This window comes from Pyrgilauda ruficollis, unplaced genomic scaffold, assembly GCF_017590135.1.
Source record: "Pyrgilauda ruficollis isolate IOZ18807 unplaced genomic scaffold, ASM1759013v1 scaffold198, whole genome shotgun sequence".
Lineage (NCBI taxonomy): Eukaryota > Metazoa > Chordata > Aves > Passeriformes > Passeridae > Pyrgilauda > Pyrgilauda ruficollis.
The window spans coordinates 378,696-398,409 of NW_024518984.1; the positions used below are offsets into that span (position 1 = coordinate 378,696).

General features: G+C 34.6%; 1 protein-coding gene across 2 annotated transcripts in view; it reads right to left on the reverse strand.

The window, feature by feature from the left end:
- KLHL1 (kelch like family member 1) overlaps positions 1-19,714 on the reverse strand; it is a 176,540-nt gene that overhangs the window by 95,980 nt on the left and 60,846 nt on the right. For both annotated transcript variants that reach the window (XM_041466098.1, XM_041466097.1), the window contains 2 exons: positions 16,122-16,258; positions 812-1,008 (listed from right to left, as the gene is read on the reverse strand). In XM_041466098.1, coding sequence (XP_041322032.1) covers positions 812-1,008; positions 16,122-16,258 — 334 coding nt within the window. The remainder of the gene's footprint in view (positions 1-811; positions 1,009-16,121; positions 16,259-19,714) is intronic.

Genomic DNA, 19,714 nt, shown 5'->3' on the forward strand with positions numbered 1-19,714 from the left:
AAAAGAGTAAATAAAATATGGACAAAAATGATGAACAAGAGAAAGAGATTCATTGAAATGTGCTCTATTACTTCAATAATAATTTCAGTAGAGATCTAAAGGGACCATTATTTCTCATAAATTATATATAATCTACTCTTTATGTAAGATTAATTTCATGAGCCAGATGTTTTTAATTTTGTCAAACTATGAAAAATCAATATGATTTAATTTCTGAATAAGTAGTATATTTCTGCTTCATTAATTCTGGTTAAATTTTGACATTAATTCCATACCTGTTCTGTCAGATGAAACTAGAAAAATATTAAATATTACCAGATAAAAATTTCTTATTTCTAGAACTTCCTGTCTTAATCTACTTCACAGATGACTAAAAGGATGACTAAAATTCTTGACAAAAAACCCCAAACTAACTACCCAACACAACTTCCCTTCATAGTGTTCCCATGCAGAACAATGACAATTACAAAGCTTCTTAAAGCTAAACTAAAGTTTAAAGATTAAAGATAATTATAACGATTTACATACACTTTACTATTATCACCTGCATGAGATCATGCATCTAAATAAATTATATACCGTTTTGACCCAGCAAACAGTGTATCCATCACAGAAGACCAATTGTCATAACTTCACTGAAGTTCTTAGGAAATCACCACTTCAATGGTTTCCACTTATGAAATAAAGTTCCATAGAAATACCAAATATAATGCAGAATAGTTTCAATCCAAATCCTAACACGGTATTTTTACTTGTAGAGGATATATAGGATTCACAAGACTCGAATTTAGATATTCCAAAACTGCCTTACCATGGTGTAGTTGTGAGCCACCTTCATAAGCTCTGTGCACCCTTGCGCATCAGCAAATGCTCGTATTCCCAAACAGTTGGATGGGTGCAAAAGCTTCATTAGAAAATGGCAGCAAACCTCTACTACTTGGGGGAGCTGGAGAAGGCAGGCAGCTGCCAGGAGGTTTTCAATGGTATCTTCTTTTAATTCCAGGCAGCCTAAAAAAAAAAGTATTGATAACAAACACAAACTTATTAGTATTTGAAAAATATACAGTATCGAAAGATGTTTTTATAAATAATTGTAGCTCTATATAAATAACTCTACAGAAAAAGCGAAGAAAAGAAAGATTAATCTCCCTGACTGAACACCCCAGTGACCTGGAAATTACAGTATTAGAAATATTTATTTTTAAAATACTATTAATTCAACTATATAACAGGCATAAAAAGAGAGACTGTACTGTATCAAATGGAAGAGAAGACTTGGAATATCTCGACATCAACCAGGCTGTGGATGGGTTTTTTTTGTGGGGTTTCTTTTTTTTTTCTCATTGAAATGTGTGATAAAACTTGTGTTATCTTCAGTGGCACAGAGCAAACCTCACAGCCATTTACTTCCTTGAAAATAATGAAATAACTGTCTAACATAGTATGAATAAACTCATAAATACATCTTCAATACAAGGCTTAACAGTCTTCAAACATTGTGTTGCTTATTTGTAATGTGACTTCAGGATTAATGTTCTCTGAGTAACATCTGGCAGGCTTCTCATAACACATAGTTCCTCTAAAATAATTTATATTGGGGAAAAGAACCATTAAATAATACTTACATGGCACTTAATTCTGTAATTTCACAAGCCATTATCTTTACCTTGCCAACTGACACACTTTTTAATATATAAAAGGTAAAATAGAATAAAATAAACTTTAAAAAGAATTTATTTTATGCTGAAATATGTAATTCTTGTTATAATGCTCCCCACAACCATAATATTAAAATTTATTTTTATATTAGAATCTTATAAATCTCTTACATTAGTAACTTAAAAATCTTCAAACTAAAGATTACAAGGATGTTTTGGAGAACTAAAAAAAAACCAAATAGGAAAATGAAATGTGCAAATTTAATACAAATTGCCAAGAAATACTTTTGATTTTATTGTGTTGTGCTCAGAAAAGTAATTTCCATCTCTAAGAGGATTAAGTGCATATTGATCTTTCTCTTAAAAGTATTATAGTTCAACACCTAGATAAACTCACTGTTTTCCGCATACAATCTTTGTATTTGTTGTCACATAAAATAAAAAAAAAATCTAAAAATCCTAATCTATTGCATGGCACTAAGGAGTTCTAAAATCCTCAATTTCATAACAGCATGCCATTGAAATGAAAAGACGCTTTATATTGCAGTACCAAACCCAAAATACAGTAACATTAACACTGCACATCTGAACTTTTCTCCTTTCACTATATCTGAAGCTTTTAATATAACAGGGAAACTGTGAAGTTATACTTTACCAGATTTAGTTATAATACATCCTTTTGCAAAGGTCAGAGCATCACATCAAGCGCACAGCCTAATTTCAGTGGGTTTCCTCTCCTTATTTTTATTCTTTTATTGATGTCACTTGAGTTTTTCTTTATATTATCTAACCTTTTCTCACAATTTCTGTACACCCTATCTTTATGCAGTGTGGTCAGAAGGCACACGCAGAAGCAGATTCTTGGCTGACCCATGTATTCATCAATGACACTCCCACATTTGCTGCATGCCTGCAGGTAATGGCTGGCTCAACACACAATTCTGGAAGACAGTTCCAGGGTGTAAAGTGGAAGCATTCAAAAGATAGTTGTTTTCAGGTTAAAACTGAACATCCTGGTAACAGAAGTAAAAAAAATAAAAATGTGCAAAACACCTTTGAAAATTGGATGAACTGAGAAATGGAAACAAAAACAACCAAAAACAAAACAAAACAAAGCAAAAAAATTAAAAAACCCAAACAAAACAAACAAACAAACAAACAAAAACACAACAACAACAACAACAACAAAAAAAACCACCAAAAAAATTCTAAATCTCCTTTTCTTATATGCTATTTATTTTTCAACAATGAGCTCAAAAAAGTCTCTGGCCCTACAAAACTGTTCCAGGTAGCATTTGCAAAGCAATGTAAGTGTAGAAAGAATACTTTTGATATCCTAATTTTATGAGGAAAGGTCACACTCTCATGGTTTGGCCTTTTTATCGCTAAAGGTAGCTACCCTTAGGAGAAGAACCCAAAGGAATCAGTTGAAACCACATAGTCCTGGTACAGTATTAATTGGGAAATAGTAGGATGAAACTAAGTTTAAAACAATAAAAAATATTATCTGTTTTATGAATCATCTATTTTTTATGTAACTAACATGGACATTTTGAAGAAGATGCTTCACACTTTTATAGAAGAGCATGAACACATTTCTGCTTTACATTTTAATAGAGGAAGTAAACATACAACCACTTCTGGCATATCTAGGCATATGAATATATTATAGCTTGACTTTTTTAAACTATATTCAGAAATACTAATTTACTACTTAATATATCTATGATAAAAGCTAGAAAAATACACTCAGTATGAGTTAAAGAGTTTATTGTTCATTCTTTTAGCTTCAATGATAGATAGGTTTTAATCCAACTGTCTTCCAAATCTTAATTATCTTCTTTTTTAAACATCAAGACAGCTTAATAAATTTGTTCACAAAGTCTGTATTCCCTTTTTCAGAAGAGTGCTATGACATTTTTATTCAAATTCCTCTGGGATATCAAATGTTTATCATGGTCAGAGTATGAAAAAAAGAAAGCTGTTAAGGGGCTCTGTACACAAAATATGAAATCTTCAGACAGTTTCACATTGGCAATTAGAAGATCCAAGCACCTATTTAAAAATGTTTGATGGGATATTCAAGGGGCATTAATATTACTGCTACTTCAATTCACCTCCCCCTCACAGTTTTATGCAATAAAAGCTTGCACAAGTGCCTTAGTCTGAGAAAAACAAATTAACTAGAGCTTAAAATTTCCTTTTGTATTACATTAATTAAGACGAAAAAATATGGGGAAAAAACAATCAGAAGAGCTTTAATGAATTCTAATTGTTATTCTAAATTATAGCTGTATTTGAGAAAAAAAATTATGTGCATTGCTTATGCAGAAATTAAAATGCCTGCCTTTAGCATGCATTCTCATAACGACTACATAAATTTTATTACCTCATTACCAAATGTGAAGCAGAGATAATATAAGCATTTTCTGATATACTTGTTCTGTTGCTAAAACTTTTCCCAAGTTCATGGACAGTTACGTCTTGGAGTTGGTATCTGGGGTTTTGTTTGTTTAGGTTTTTGGTTTTGGTTTTTTTGTCATTGTTGGTTTTGGGTTCTTCTCTTTGTTTTTTGGGGTTTTTTTTGTTTTTTTTTTTTTCTTTTTTTATTCTCTCTGCTACACTAGTGACTATACTTTAGAACTATTTTTGTTTGCAGGGAACCACTGCACCTTTGCCCACCTTTGTATGCTGTTAAATAAGGTCAGTTTGTGTCACAGGAACAGCCTCCCACATGTATTGACCAACAGATCGGACCTGTGGTGGGACAACTCAGTAGGTACAGATCATTCACTCTATGTATAAGCAATGAATTTTTACCTAAATTTGTAACACAGCATAATATCATTTTACATCATGTTCATAGTAGTTTTTTTTCCTCTTTTGTAATTACACACTTACCCATTCACAGCAAGATTCCTCAACATTCTTAAGAGTATTGTGTGTCCAAGGGAAATCATGGGAAGTGTCTAGGAATTAGAAACAAAGGCTAAAACTAATTCCTTGAAATCAGGTATTTATCTTTTTAATCTTACTATTTCATGTGTCTTGATCAGTTGTGTTGCAGTTTTGAAATGTTGCTGAATGAAATTATTTCTGGAGACTAATCAGTTTTAGGGGGTCTAATTTTTTTTTTTAAAGGCAGTAAATGGTATCAAGATAATATTTATTCATGTTATGCATGGTAGATTAATTGACTACAATAAGAAACTGGTTTCTTGAAAAAGCATCTAATTCAATTGAAGAATTGAAAAAGCTTGTTAAAAAGGTGCTATGCCTCACACCGCTGTAATAAACCTTTTTGCCACTGCTTATCTTAATCATTCCAAATCTTAGGTACTCTGAGGTAACCACCTGACCTAATCACCCAAGACCTCCTTTTACAGTTCATGGAGAGAAATAGGAAGCCTTAGAGCAGTTTTCACCTGCTCTGTTTCAGTCATGTACTGCAGAATGGGATGAATCTCTCCCTGAATGGCTATTTCTTGATTTCAGCTACAAAAGGAGCTCTTCATTTGACTTACTGAGACAACTGCTGATATTCATATTTGTTGATATGAATTCAGTTACTCTGCTGCCAAACACTGCACTGGACTCATTAGAGCCATCAGGTTTCAGGTGATAAAAAACTCCTTGGGTTCAATTCTGATGATCAATTCTCTCTGTTATGGTCAATTTCTGGTAGTGACATAGTGTGTAAAATCACCTCTTATGTCTATCCACAAGCACCAGTCAATGAAGAACGCTATAAAAACTATCTTCTGTGTAGCAAAACATCTTTTGGTCTCCAGTTTGACCTATGCCTTAAAAGACAGATTCTACGTTGTATTGTCTTCCATACTTATTATAAAGGTGAAGATACTTTTGGAAAAGAAAACAGGATGCAATATATTCACTCAGCAGAGGTTTCTTCTGATCAAACTGTGTTTTATTTTCTATTAATTATTTGCTGCAGACCACATTCATCAGTTGTACTTGAGGAAGAAGCCATTCTATGGTTGTGTTTATTTAGAATCACAGAATGATTTGGGTTGGAAGGGACTGTAAAGATCATCTATGGGAGAACAAATAGGGGACAGAACAGAGAGCATAGTGGAGCTTATGGAATGGGTTGTTTTGGCTTTGGTGGGATACAGACCCTGGGAAAAGAGACCATAGATATGAAAAATAACTGGGAAAATAACTGTATATGTAACTATCAAGGTCTTTGAAATTACGTAGTTTTGTAAGGCTGCCAAGTAATGTGAACAATAGGCTATCTGCAGCTAGTGGGAAATTTTTGCTAAAAGCTGTGGCTGCCTGGAGCTGTAAAAGTATAGAACTGCACTGTGAGAACAATACTGCAGCTTTAATAAATGACTTCAATGACTTCAACTCCAACTTCGGCTTCTTTTTGCTCAGGCTTTGGCTTCTTGCTTGGATGATTTTTTGCACCCCTCCTTTGAAGTTCCATCTCTCATTCACCTGGCAGTCATCTACTTCCAGCCATCCTGCCATGGGCAGGGACACGTCCCACTAGACCAGGTTTCCTCCATCCAGCCTGGCCTTGAACACTTCCAGGGTGGGGCATCTCCAGCTTCTCCAGGCAACCTGCTGCAGTACCACAACACCCTCACAGTAAACAATTTCTTCCTATTATCCAATTGAAACCTACCGTACTTCAGTTTGAAGCCTTGGTTCTGTCTCTATGTGCTCTTGTATATATTCCCACTCCACCTCTCTTGTAGGCTCCCTTTATTTAAGTATTATTATGTATAAAATAATTCCATAAATATGCAGAGACATAAACATGCAGCTTGTAAAAAATGAAAAAAACGCCATCACAGTAATATCAGAATTCTTATAAATTAACTGGATTCAGTCTTTTAAAATACTATAAAATTATTTGCACTGTAATGGCATCTTTTAAATAAGTGGACTAAACAGGCCTAATCACATGACTGTCAGTACTGCCAGTCCCCTTTTTTAAAATAGCATGGAAAATTACACCATTGCAGAGTGATAAGGAAATGCTATTAACAATTAAAATCCCCCTGAGCAGGAAACTTCTCACAAATGTCTGGCTAAAGATCAGAAAACTATATTAACCTAAATAATCCACAACATGTTACCTTTTCATCTCCTGCTCTAAAAAAAAACAAACCTCCAAGCTGCAAACTAATACACCTCTGTTGTATAACTGAAAGTCAAGTTTTAAAGAAAATTTGTCCACTGACTTATACACATCAGCTTTTTAGAGAGAGACATTAAAATGTCTCTCTTATACCATTCACATGCTTTAGCTCATTTTATACACTTAAACTTAGTCACCTGTAAGATGTATATAAAAATAACTGGACTAAAAGCAGCAAATCATTTCAGCTGTGAGCCTCATCCTAATAAAAACTTTTAATCAATTGTGAAGAAAGATATGTTAGCACTCTGAGATAGAAAATATGTTTTTCCATTAGTTATAGAAAAATTGTTAAAATATGGATATCATTCTTGAGATTATATGCTAAATATTACTGGTTTGTACTTGCACAGATTACCATTATGCTAGCAATTTTGTCACCAATAATTCAGCTAATATACAGGCAGTGCATTTGGAATTATGTATAAAAATAGAGGTATAAAAACTCACAGCTTAAAACAAAGAAAGAAAAAGCCAAGATAAAAGTTACCTCAAAAAATACATAAATATAAACAGCACTTACTAATTAAATTCCAAACAACACAAATCTTGCACTCATTCACAAAATAAGCTGGGAAAACAAGACAAGAATTATTTCAAAAATCTCATTTCATCTATAAGGCCTCAGTTTCTCTTTTCTTGCTTTAGTCAATGGACTTCAGTACTTATGTTTGCTTCCAGACTGTATGTTCTGCTCATCATGCTGAACACATCAAAAGGCACTCCAGAAATTTATGTTTGTAAACAAAAGCAAACTTCAGCTTGAGAAGGCAAGGAAGTTTCATTCCACAAGACTTGTTCCAAATATTGAGTACCTCTTGGAGAGATACAACCTTTCTATTAGACTGAACACAGTCAAGATTTGGCCTCTGGCAGGAAAAAAAAAATTAAAGAAAAAAGGAAAAAAATGTCTCAAGGACAAAGGAGCTCAGCTTTCAGGTTTGAAGGAGCAGTATTTTATTCTCCACACCTGAAGCTAGCTCAGAAGCAGGAGCACTCACCTCTGCCAGATAAGCTTCTTAACTTCTCAGGCAATGATTTGGCAGCTTGTGCTACAGCACAGAGCAGTCCAAATCCATGCTTAGAGAACAAAAAATTACAGAAATGGAGGCATCAATTGCCAAGAAAAGATTTTTGCTTATGAGTCCACCCTACAGCCTAATGAAATCTACTTTTCTTTGGGCTGGATTGCACTGGTGGGAGAAGCGAGTACTCGAGTCACATCCTGTTCTGAGGGTACATTTCATCACAGCTGCTGTCAGATGGGCACAGAACATAAAGGCAATGAAGGTGTTTTACAGTGCAGGAGCAGGAGTAAACACCTGAAAGGTGAAGACCTCTTTCACAAACTACCATTGCAATTTTCATTATTCTTTTGCTTTTGTTTTGGAACAGGAGATACACAGCCAGGCAGCTGAGCTCAAGAGAGTGGATATGGGTACACATCTCCAGTGTAGGAGCTCCAGAAAGAAGCATATTAAAGAGGCAGCAGCCTGTCTAATCACTTCACTGATGCCAGTTAAGCAACAGACTGGCATGTCCCAGATGGCAACGCAGAGGGATGATACTCCATTCAAAGGAACACTCACTTTCCAGCCATGTCCTGTATTAATGTTTAGTACTTGTTCTAATCTCTCTTTGGAAATGAAAGCTTTGAGCCTAGCAAGGGACAGCTTTAAAAATGCACCCTGCAGTGTACCCAGTTATCTGCTCTTCCCCTCCATACTCATTGCTTCCCTGTGTCTGCCTGAATTTATTTTTATTGACTTCTCCAGAATAGCAGATTGCATCACAGTACAAGGAAACACAGCCACTATCTCTCCATAATATTCTAGATCATTCTGAATACTCAAAATTTATGGATATCCAATTCAGAGCTCTTTCCTAAGCGATTCTCATATACTTTGCCAAAAGAATGAGACAACAGCTGGTTCCTGGTACATAATTGCCAATTCTGTTCCTTAATGAAGTGTCCTGGGTAAAAGAAAGAATAACAATTCATTGGAGCGTAGTGTAGAGCTGCAGGAAAGAGCAAGAACTTTATGTTTCAGTGACAGGAATGGAAAATATCTGCTGCAGATGGAAACAAGATCCTCAGAGATGGGCTTAAAAAAAAAAAAAAAGGAGGCAGTCAATCTCTGAAGTTCTTTACGATAAATGGGTCTCTGAAGTTCTTTCCTACAGACCTGAATTATATGAAAGCCCACTGTTTGTTTTAGGATCAGAAAAATATTTGCTGAAGGAAGGTATTTTTATGCAAGTGGGCTGACATTCACAGAGGACAGAAGATAACAGTCTGATCCTATAGTTACATTGAGGAATTTTGAAAGATTCTTGCATTGTACACATGGGCAGTATAGTTGAGAATTTAATGCAGGTGCATAAATAAGAATCTTATGAGGAACACTATATATCAAAATGTCAATTTGAAATGTAACTGGAGAAAAGGTACATATGAACTTTGAAGTGTAGTCAATGTGGAACATCCATGGACAGATAATCTGAATTATGGCTCTACAGATTGTGCCATCACTACCACTTCCTACTTCCTAACCTGGAGCAGCCCTGATAAAGAAGGCTTCTTTGGATAACTCTCTTTGCAACACTCTCTTTATTTACTCCTGAAAAGTATGACATGTATCATGACAAGTATCTGCTTCTAGAAAAGAGTTCACAGGAGGTCCTCCATATCCAGAAGTTAAGTTTATTCAAGGTCTATGAGCACCTAGTATGATATATGACCATTTTTCTGTACTCTCCATTACACAACAGCTGACAAAATCTTTCAGATCAATTCACTTACCTTAATTTGTCCTTTTATCACTCATCCCAGTGTTCCTGAAACAAATGATCTCCCATCTGAAATTAATGGAAATTTAAGGGCCTATTCTCTGCAACTGCAAAGTCAACCATCAAATACATGGCAGAGAAAATGTAGTGAGACAGCAGTAGGTAATAGTCTCCTTCAAAAAGTGCTACTTAGACATGGTCCACCTTCACAGGGATCTCTAACATGATACTACAGAACAAACAATTCTTGAACAAACTCAACGTGTCAGAGAAGTAGAGGCAATGATCTTTATAATATCAGGGTAGCTCCACTTCTCAATGTAATCAATATATACTAGAGAGGAGTAGCCTGAAACACTAAAAAATGCCACCATTACCTAAATTCCAGGCATTATTTGCCTGAGCACAAGCTTTTAATAAAATACCTTACGATGTATCCATTGAGTTAAGCTTGTCTGGGAATTCCCTCTAGCACTGAGGCAAAGGGGAATGAAATGGCCTCAGTTTTACTCCAAACACTGTCATCCCCCAAACAATGGCAGTCACATTCAAACAGCGTGTTGTAGCATAATCCGGTGGCTGTGATAACCCCTGCACTCTGACACTAATAATTGGCACAAGCCAAAGTATGCTGAGTTGTCTTCAATGTTTGTTCACGTAAAGAAATGACTTTCACCAATTAAAAAAAAAGAAGTCCCCAAACCAAGAAAACCAAGAAAGAAATCTCCTTGAGATATTTAATTAATATAGTTTCTGTGGTGCAAGAACCAAAGGGTCTTGTGCTTAAAGGCACGTTCCTACTTGCTGCATCCCTGCTGTCTGCCCTGTGTGTGTTATTAGCTATAACACTGACAAAGGCACTTGACAGTACTTTAATTAAAGCATCTCCCAAATAAAGTTTAATTAAAAGCTATATAGCAGGGCTTGAACCTCCTCCATGTATGAAATCTCTATTTTTTTTTCAGAGATGGATAAATAAATCAACGATTTTTACTTTTCTATTGCTTAAATGGATTTTACTTTTCCAGTTTCATTAACAGTATGAAAGCACCAACCTACTCTTCTGATCACTGTCGGGAATGTATGTTAATTAGATATCCTGAAGCTAATTAGATTTCCTGATACAGGAAATCTATAGTAACTTCACAGCTCTTTTGTATCTTCAAAGGAGAGCTCCCACAGTCACCAATAGGAGAAAAACAACAGAATATCAATCTGTAGTTTCAGCCTTCTCTGAACTATTGAAGCAAAATTGAAAATAATGAAAACTCAAGTTTTAAGATCAAGAAAGAAGCACTACCTAAGAAAATAAGGTGCAGAAACACTCATCTGTTATATAACTGCTTATATTGAATTCTTAAAATATCAAAGATTACATATCCATCTATCCCAGGGCACTAAGATCTCAATCATAGATTTTTTTGCTATCAATCATCTTTCTGCTTGAAAAATGAAACATACTTTCTGCATAGCCATTGCACCTAAGTGTTGGCTTCTGATTTGCTCAGTTGGCTCACAGGGGGCAGATATGCAAAAGAGGAAATTTTGTTTCCTATTAAGTTACAGTTCTACTATATCACAGACAAAACATACTTTGTCTGTTTGAATAAACAAAAAAAAAAATGCAGCAAAGTGTGGGTAGACTAATGAAGTCCCATATTTTTTACTGGTCAAATATACCCTTTACAAAAAAACTGTGGTAAAGCTGTTTTGATTTATCCTTGGGAGTGTATGTATAGAAGAAGAAGCATATAATTTTGATGGAGTATTTTTCTAATAAATTCACATCATCTACATAATTTGAATTATACAAGTTGTAATTACATTATAATGTAGCTATATCATTAGAAAACTTTGTGCATATTTCAGATAAAACAATATGAAGTCACTACATTATTAATTTGTTTACAAAAAATATAAGTTAAATATATATATTAAATCCCCAAACACTTCCAAAACAACCCCAAGACTGACCTAACACAGAGTTTATAGTACATATTTTAACACATGTCAATTTTTTCACCTTTTATGAAATTCTGTTTTACAGGTACATCGATCACACAACTTTAGAATTACATAATTATTCACACTGAATCTTCACAGAAATTTCAACACCCTTTATTATCTTTAAATCAACACATTTGGTTGTCTAATTTTCTGTCTTCCAGTTACTACTCTTAGATTGGCAGGTGCCTTCACTCAGGAGCTGCTCCAATCAAGGCTGTACAAGACTTAATGCTCTGCTGGTCACCATGTAATTCCACCTCACCAATTAGAAATCTATTTGCATACAGAATCACAGAATAAGCTGAGTTGGAAGGGACCCTCAGGGATCACTGATCTAAGCCCTACACAAGACCAACCCCAAGAGTCACACTATGTGCCTGAGAGCACTGTCCAAATGCTTCTTGAACTCTGTCACTCTCGATGCTGCGGCCACTTCCCTGGGGAGCCTCTTCCAGTGCCCAATCTCCTCTGAGTGAAGAATTATTTTTTTTCTAATATGCAGCCTGAATGTCCCCTGAGACAGCTGTGGGCCGTTCCTTTGGGTTCTGTGCTGGTCACCACAGAGAAGAAATCAGTGCCTGCCCCTCCTCTTCCTCTCATGAGGAAATTGTAGATTGCAATGTGGTCTTCCCTCAGTCTTCTGAGGGCTGAACAGACCAAGTGAACTCAGCTGCTACTCAAGCCCCTTCACAAATCTTGTGGCCCCCCTTTGGACACTCTCTAATAATTTAATGTCTTTCTTAATATTGTGGTGCCCAAAACCACACACAGGACCCTAGATGAGGCCACCCCAGTGCAGAGCAGAGCAGGACAATCCCCTCTCATGCTCAGCTGGTGATGCTGTGCCTGATGCACCCCCAGAATATTTTTCCTTATGTGTCTGCTGTACAAAATTTCCCCTTTGATGAACTTTAATTCTGATATTTTGCAACCATATTAGATTATTTTTGTGGAGGGTGTGGCATCAGTTTATGATATCTTCACCTATAATATTGCTTTAGATAGACACATATATTTTATCCTTCTTAACCTCCTCCTTAATATGTATGATTCACAGGTAAAAATGCTATAATTTCACTAGATTATAAAAAAGTATATAAACTTGACTGAATTATAGATAATAAGATGTGGAAATTGTTCCGCCTTTTAAATCACATCTGAACATATTTGCACTGTAATACTCTTAGCTTCTACATTTTTGCAAACAAGTCCATGTTCAGCTGTATTTTTTTGATTTGTTCAGCTGTCCCCAGGGAAAATCTTCTCTGTAACAAGCAGCAACTACAGGTGATTTTTTTTTAAGCTCTTTGAGTTAAGAAGTTAGTGACAGGAAAAAGAAAATAGGAGTAAATAACTGCCCATTTGTCAAAATTGTTTTCTATTCCTGAGGTAAAACAATAAAGAGCTAAAGTGGTCACAGACATGAGTTGCTGAAAACTTTTTCACACATTGTGCAATCAGTAATTAGAATCTGGCAGCCAGATTCTCCAGATTTCTGCCTAAGTCTAGACAGATGTATGCTCCAGATTAGCGATCAAAAGTCTGAAAGGGAATTTCTGTTGGCCTTTGTGCTCTTGGATATCCAAACAGTGGCTATTTTCTTAAATTTCCACTTGTCCATCCACATCCATGCAGCATAAGGAAAGTTAACTGACTCAAAGGGAAAAGGGACATGAGCTAGACTGGTAGTAAAAAAGGAACCAGAGTGCAAGAAAGGAGATAAGAAACTGTGAATCTAGATAAATCAGCTGAGATGATGGAAACAAAATGGGGAAAAAAATTAAGGTTTTGCTCTAGAAGGTCAAGGGAAAACGGAGTGATAAACTGAGTATCCTAGATTGTATTTAATTTCAATAAACGGAATCAGTTTGGGACTATTTTCTAGTGTGAGTTATCACTGAATCATGTGAGTTATCACTGAATCCCCCAGAGCACTTTTTAATGCCCTTACCCTCTGTGCAAGGTTAGCCACATTAATGATGAGCTGTGTATCCAAGGTATACCCACCATTTGTTAGAGAAACTGCTATTTGGATTTGGCTAAAACTTCCAGGATCAATAGAGACAATTGTGTTCCAGTGCCTACAGACCTTCCCCAGCATTGTTTAATTTATTAGCATAATTGTAGCTAGGAAATTTAGGTGTCTGCTAAGATATGTGATGCACAGAAAAGGAATAGAGAAAGAAATAATCCCAAATGAACTCCAGGAGATAAGGACACAAGCTAAGAATAAATGAGGATAAATAAGAATAAATCAGGATAAAGAACCTGATGGAAGAGAAATGCAAGACAGAGTAATAAAACCCATAATGATCTATGGCATCCAATATATTTAATCTTTCAGCATGTAAAATTTTCTCACATTTCCCGACCCTCATCACTCTTCTATGGTCTTTAAGTATTTGTGTAAACTTAAGGCATTTTAAAGTCTTATTTGGTCTCCAAAATGAGTTATTAAAAAAGAATAATGGTGTGTTACCATTTCAAGTGAAAGATATTAGAGATCTTGGTTATCAGCTTAGGTTTCTAATGCTTCCAGGTGATGTTATAATAGTACATAATGTTGCCATTTCTGTGGCAGTTTGGACTGTGTGACTGTGTAAATGAATTAATATTACAGATGCAAAGTCATATGAGGCAAATTAGAAAACATGCAAATTATACTAGCTGTGGAGCTCTCTTTTCATCCATTTGTGAAGTCTGGCCCTTATTTGCCTTACAGCAAAAAGAAACTTTTGAATTTTACATCTCATATAATGAACAGAGTACATCACATGGCATAGAGAATCAAGGAGCATAAAGGAGCTGAAAATTTTAAACGTTTTTGGTAAGCAGAAGTTTGCTTCTTCTACTTTTTCATTGCTTCATTCAGTCTCCAAAGTTCTCAGAGATAACCATAAAGTTCTTACATAGCTTTATTCATCTTGAAAATGGTTTCCCACCCCCACACCCCCACCCCCCCCATCCTTCTGAATCTCCTTCTTTCCTTAATCTACACTTACATGCTATCTCTTGCTGTCAATAACAACTCTTTTGTATCTTTCCGGGTGATATTTTAATGAATACTGAGACAAAAGTACAATACAGTACTTTAGTATTTCCACAGTTTTCTTTCCAGGGGAACAACACTGTCTCTTCTCTTACCTCCTCTATCTTTAACCTTCCTCCTACAAAATGATTTAACATTACCCGCAGTCTTTTTGCTGTTCTGTGCCAAGGTATTCTTGATTTTGCCCCGGTATTCCTGTGCCATTCATTCACCAAGGAATCAGATTGTATCCTTCTTATGTGAACTATTTCATTTTAAGGATCCCTAGCTTGAAACCCTCCAGATGATGCACATTCCTGAGTGGCAAAGCCACAGCTGGAGGGAGTAGGTATTACCCTTTTAATATGTAGAGTACTATCTAAATCATGGTCTTACATTCCTAAAACATTTATTTCTCAAACATTATTCTCAAAAAGAGTATTTTTAGCTTAAGTTATGCTTATTTGCTGCTTCTGTTTTCTATTAAGATGGTACAGCTATTATGCCATAAAAAACCCAGAACATATCCTGATTAAATACATCAAAGCAAACAGGAATTTGTGATTAAATTATTATATGTGTATTTAGAGCAGATTAAAACTGCAGGGTTTGGGGCATCGATTTAAAATTGAATCTAAATCAAATATATGATAGAATCATCATTATAAAATATGGTTAATTTAAACAATATAAGGAAGTCTTTCAGGAAACATATAGAAAAGAGTATATATTTTATACTTATGTGATTCGAGGTAAATCGTATAGGCAGTTCCACTCTTTTAATTACTTTATTTTGTAACATTAGCATTCTTTCTGTCAGATTAATGCACTCCAGTTACAATGTGCGTAACAAGTTGCTTAAGAAGGATAAATCCTAAATCTATAATGTATTAAAATGTAAAAACTATTCAGAAGAGAGCTTTGAGTTATTAACTGTGAATTGCGAGTTATTCATAAGTTCACACTTCAAAACAGAGTACCAGCATATGAAAGGAAATTAAAGTGAAAACATCAGGCTCATAATAAAACCTTTTAAAACATTTTCTTATTTAAACTTCAATTTTTTATTCTCTCAAATGTTTAAAGATTTATGCAATTATTTAAACTGAGATTTGATTCAGACAGCAACATAGGATTATTCTTCAAAAAACACAACTGTTTCTTCAGTGATCCTATGTAATTTGAATCATGTGGGTATGAGACATTCTTTTTAACTATTTGAAGACCAAGAAAAATATATCCTTTTCTTGACTGTCCCAATGAACTTGACAAGTCTGAAATATTAAACAGTTTGGAGATGAGAGAACAATCTGAATTCATCCCTAGAAATTGTAAATAAACATTTTGGATGATTAAGATTAAAAAGAAAAATATTTAAATAAAAAATACAATTAACTGGAATGTAGCAAACAAAAATATCCACATCTGCCTCTATAGGAAGTCTATAATGTATGCACCACGATACCTGTATATGCAAACTGAACAAGGTCCCACAGCGCATTGGGGTCTATGCCTTCCATTTTGATCTCTTCTTGCTTGGCTTCACAAACATCACTTGTAAACATGGCAGCAAAGTAGTCAGAGACAGAACTGAGGACAAGTCTGCAAAAAAAGAAAGCAAGAAACTGGTGTAATTTGCTTGGATATATGTATTAGAAATATCACATATTTATAAACTTCTTTAAAATTATTTTCACAATAATTAAAAATTATTAGGAGGAATATATTATTAATGCACATTGGCAGCAAAACACAGAATGACATTTAATTCTAATTTGATTTTGCCTCCTCTGATATGAATCAAGTGTTAGTTTAGCATATGACTATAAAATAGACATGGAAATTATCACTCAGTCTTTGTGATAATCTTCCAATCATGCTGACGTCCCAACTGTTAACAAGATAATCTCTCAGTACCAAATCATCAACTTAATAATGACAGGAATTTCATAATCCAGAGGTACTCTTCTTTGCCCCTAAAGCTTCTTCTCTGTTATAAACTTTAATAATAGAATGTGACATTAGACAATCTATATTTTTACTAAATATAATCTACTAAACTGTTGGTAGCTTAACATGCTACTCACTAAAAATAGGTAATAAAATCACTGTGTAATATAATGTTTTTGTTAATAAACATGTCCAAGGAAATATTTTGAATATATTTTGAAAATACCTACAAAATGTTCATAGCTTGCTGTTTAGGGATCTGATAGAGATAAATCAATACCACAGCAGTATCAGGTATGACTGTAATTACTGGGGCTTTAAGTTAAGGCATTCTTCCAAATACCATCTACAGTGAAATTTTGATCTTGTTAGGACTCAATATTCACAGATGATCGTGAGATAGAAATGTGGTACAGATATAAATAGTGTACCATGTGCTTTCATAATGATGGCCACATTTCTGGATTAATTTGAAAACATGACATACAAACATATTAATAAAAGACACTACAATTACAACTGGAGAACATGGAAACCAAGAGAAAAACAATTAACCTTTTGTATATTCTTAGCTAGTTTGTTCAGGGCAAATTATTACTAAAAATATAGTGAAGATAAACACGTTAAGTCTTATCAGCCACCATGGTAATTGGTTGCTTTTGCACTCTTATCTCACCCCAATAGCTAAGTAAAATATGACAGCTTGAATTGGCTTCATAATTTTACAGTGCTTTAAGCTGCTATATTTTACCAGCAAGTAGGGGAGATTGACGACATATATATATAATCTTTGCCTCTAAAGATGGGAAATGACTAAACAGGTATAGTACTTTTATCACTTTTCATGTTGTGCTCAACTCCAGCAATGATGAATTTTAGCAGTCAACATCCTAATTCATAAACAGTTCACATTTATATTTATGTAATGACTAAACATCAATGGATGATGACAAAAAGATGAACTTAGAAATAGACTTTGGTGCTGCCATGAGAAACTCCTAATTTAGTATTTTTTCATCATTGAGGAACATTTACTTCTATGTTTGCTTATTTATATATTATTATATTTGTACATCTTCTTCTAGTACTTTTTCTGACCACTTATAAATAAGTGACTTTATTCTTCATAGATGCTTTAATAAAAGCATCCAAAAAATCACAGAAAGGAAAAACATGATGATTTTCTATGAGATCAAAATTCTCACAGATAGCAGAGATGTAATTTAGGTATGTGATGGAGATTTTCATTTGAGAGCGTTTCATTCATGGAGATTTAATTTAATTTCATTTTGCATTAGCTGTTGCTTCAGATTTACTAGCCATCATTTAAATTCAGCTATGGATATTCAATTTGATCACTTGCCAAAAGCAAAGCCAAAACCCTTGGCTGCATCAAAAAAAAAAAAAAAAAAAAAGGACAAATGAATGAACAGGAATTTTAATACACCAGTTAATGACCAGTGGAAATATTTTCAAACAGTAATATCTTGTATTTTAAATTCACATTATTTATGTTCAGCAGTTACTTATTATATAATCTTACTGCATATATATGGTCAAATATAAAGCAAACAAAAAACAACAGAGGGAGGGCAGAAAATAAATAACAGAAAGATTAAATCTCTTTCACAAACTTGTATAAAAATATGTTATTTTCCACAGTTTGTGTGAGGAAAATCAAAGATGTTATCTAATGGATTTCAGCTGCAAAGGAGCATTCAGACTACAGGAACATCCAAAAGCCAGTGTAAAGTGGGGAAAAAAAAGAAAAATAAATAAGACAGATGTAAGGTCCTCAGCATTACCCATTTTTCTTAGAGGTTTATCCCTACTGGTTCATACCACCTATCAAAGAAGATGGCTTAAATGAGCAGAAAGGTTCTGTGATGTAGCAGCTCACCTACAGAAGCAAGACAAGCTTTTGAACATAGTGATAAAAAAAACCAGGATTATTTTTTTAAGTGTCTTATGTTAACTAATCAATAGTTAACAGAAATACTGAATCAGCTATTTCATCACCTTACTATAACCAAAAGACTAAGTTTCAAGACACTAACTTTTACCTTGGGAAGTGCTCTGCAAGTTGAACTGAAGAGAGAGGAACTTGCTAATTACACTTAACTCTGAAAGGTGACACCTTTTGTAAATCTTTATTGTATTCCAGGGTTGAGATGGAAGATCAAAAGTGAGAAATCAAAGAGATCAATTAATTTGTAATGATCTGCTGCTTTTTGTAGTTCAGAAGACTCCAAACAGCCCTAAATCTTGGTTTAAAGGTATGTTGACTTATTAATCAAGAAAGGTCAGGTGGCTGAGGATGTCACCTTTTCAACTTTGGATCTGGTAGTGAGAATACATAATAAACTCTTTCATCCATGAGACTCATAGCAGGTAACTCATGGCTTAAAATGAGTTTGTGAACCCAGAAAGATTTTCTTCAGATTAAAGGACTTCTTTCTCTCTACAACTAATTTCAGACTGATCAATTTCTGGTTTCTTTTATAAGTAGCCAATATTACTGATTAGGGTTGTGACCTTTCTTCAAAGGATATCAGATTTTATTTTAGTTTATTATAGAATATTTCTTTGCTACTTTCACAACTGTTTTCATATACACTTTTGATAGAGAATTGCCTCAACACTGATAGTGAGTTTATTAATTAAAAGAAGCAAACAAATCTTGATCACTTAAAATCTTTAAGAAAACTCTTACAATGTTTTACTGCCAGCTGAGTAGAATATCAGACGTTATTTAGACTAAAAAATCATAGGCAAGACACTATTTTTTCTCCACGAATATTATGCTAATACACATAGGACCTGAATATTCTCAGGAACTGGGTCCATGAGAATCTCATGACGTTTAACTAGACCAAGTGCAAGGTGCTGCACCTGGGTTAGGGCAACCCCCAGTATCAATCCAGGTTGAGGGATGAATAGCTAGAGAACAGTCCTGCTGAGACTGTCTTGGTGATGCTTCTGGATGACAGGCTGGAATGTGCACTCACAGCACAGAAAGCCAAATATGTTCTGGGCTGCATCAAAACAGTGGTGACCAGTAGGGTGAGGGAGGGGATTCTGCCCCTCTACTCTGCTTTGGTGAGACCC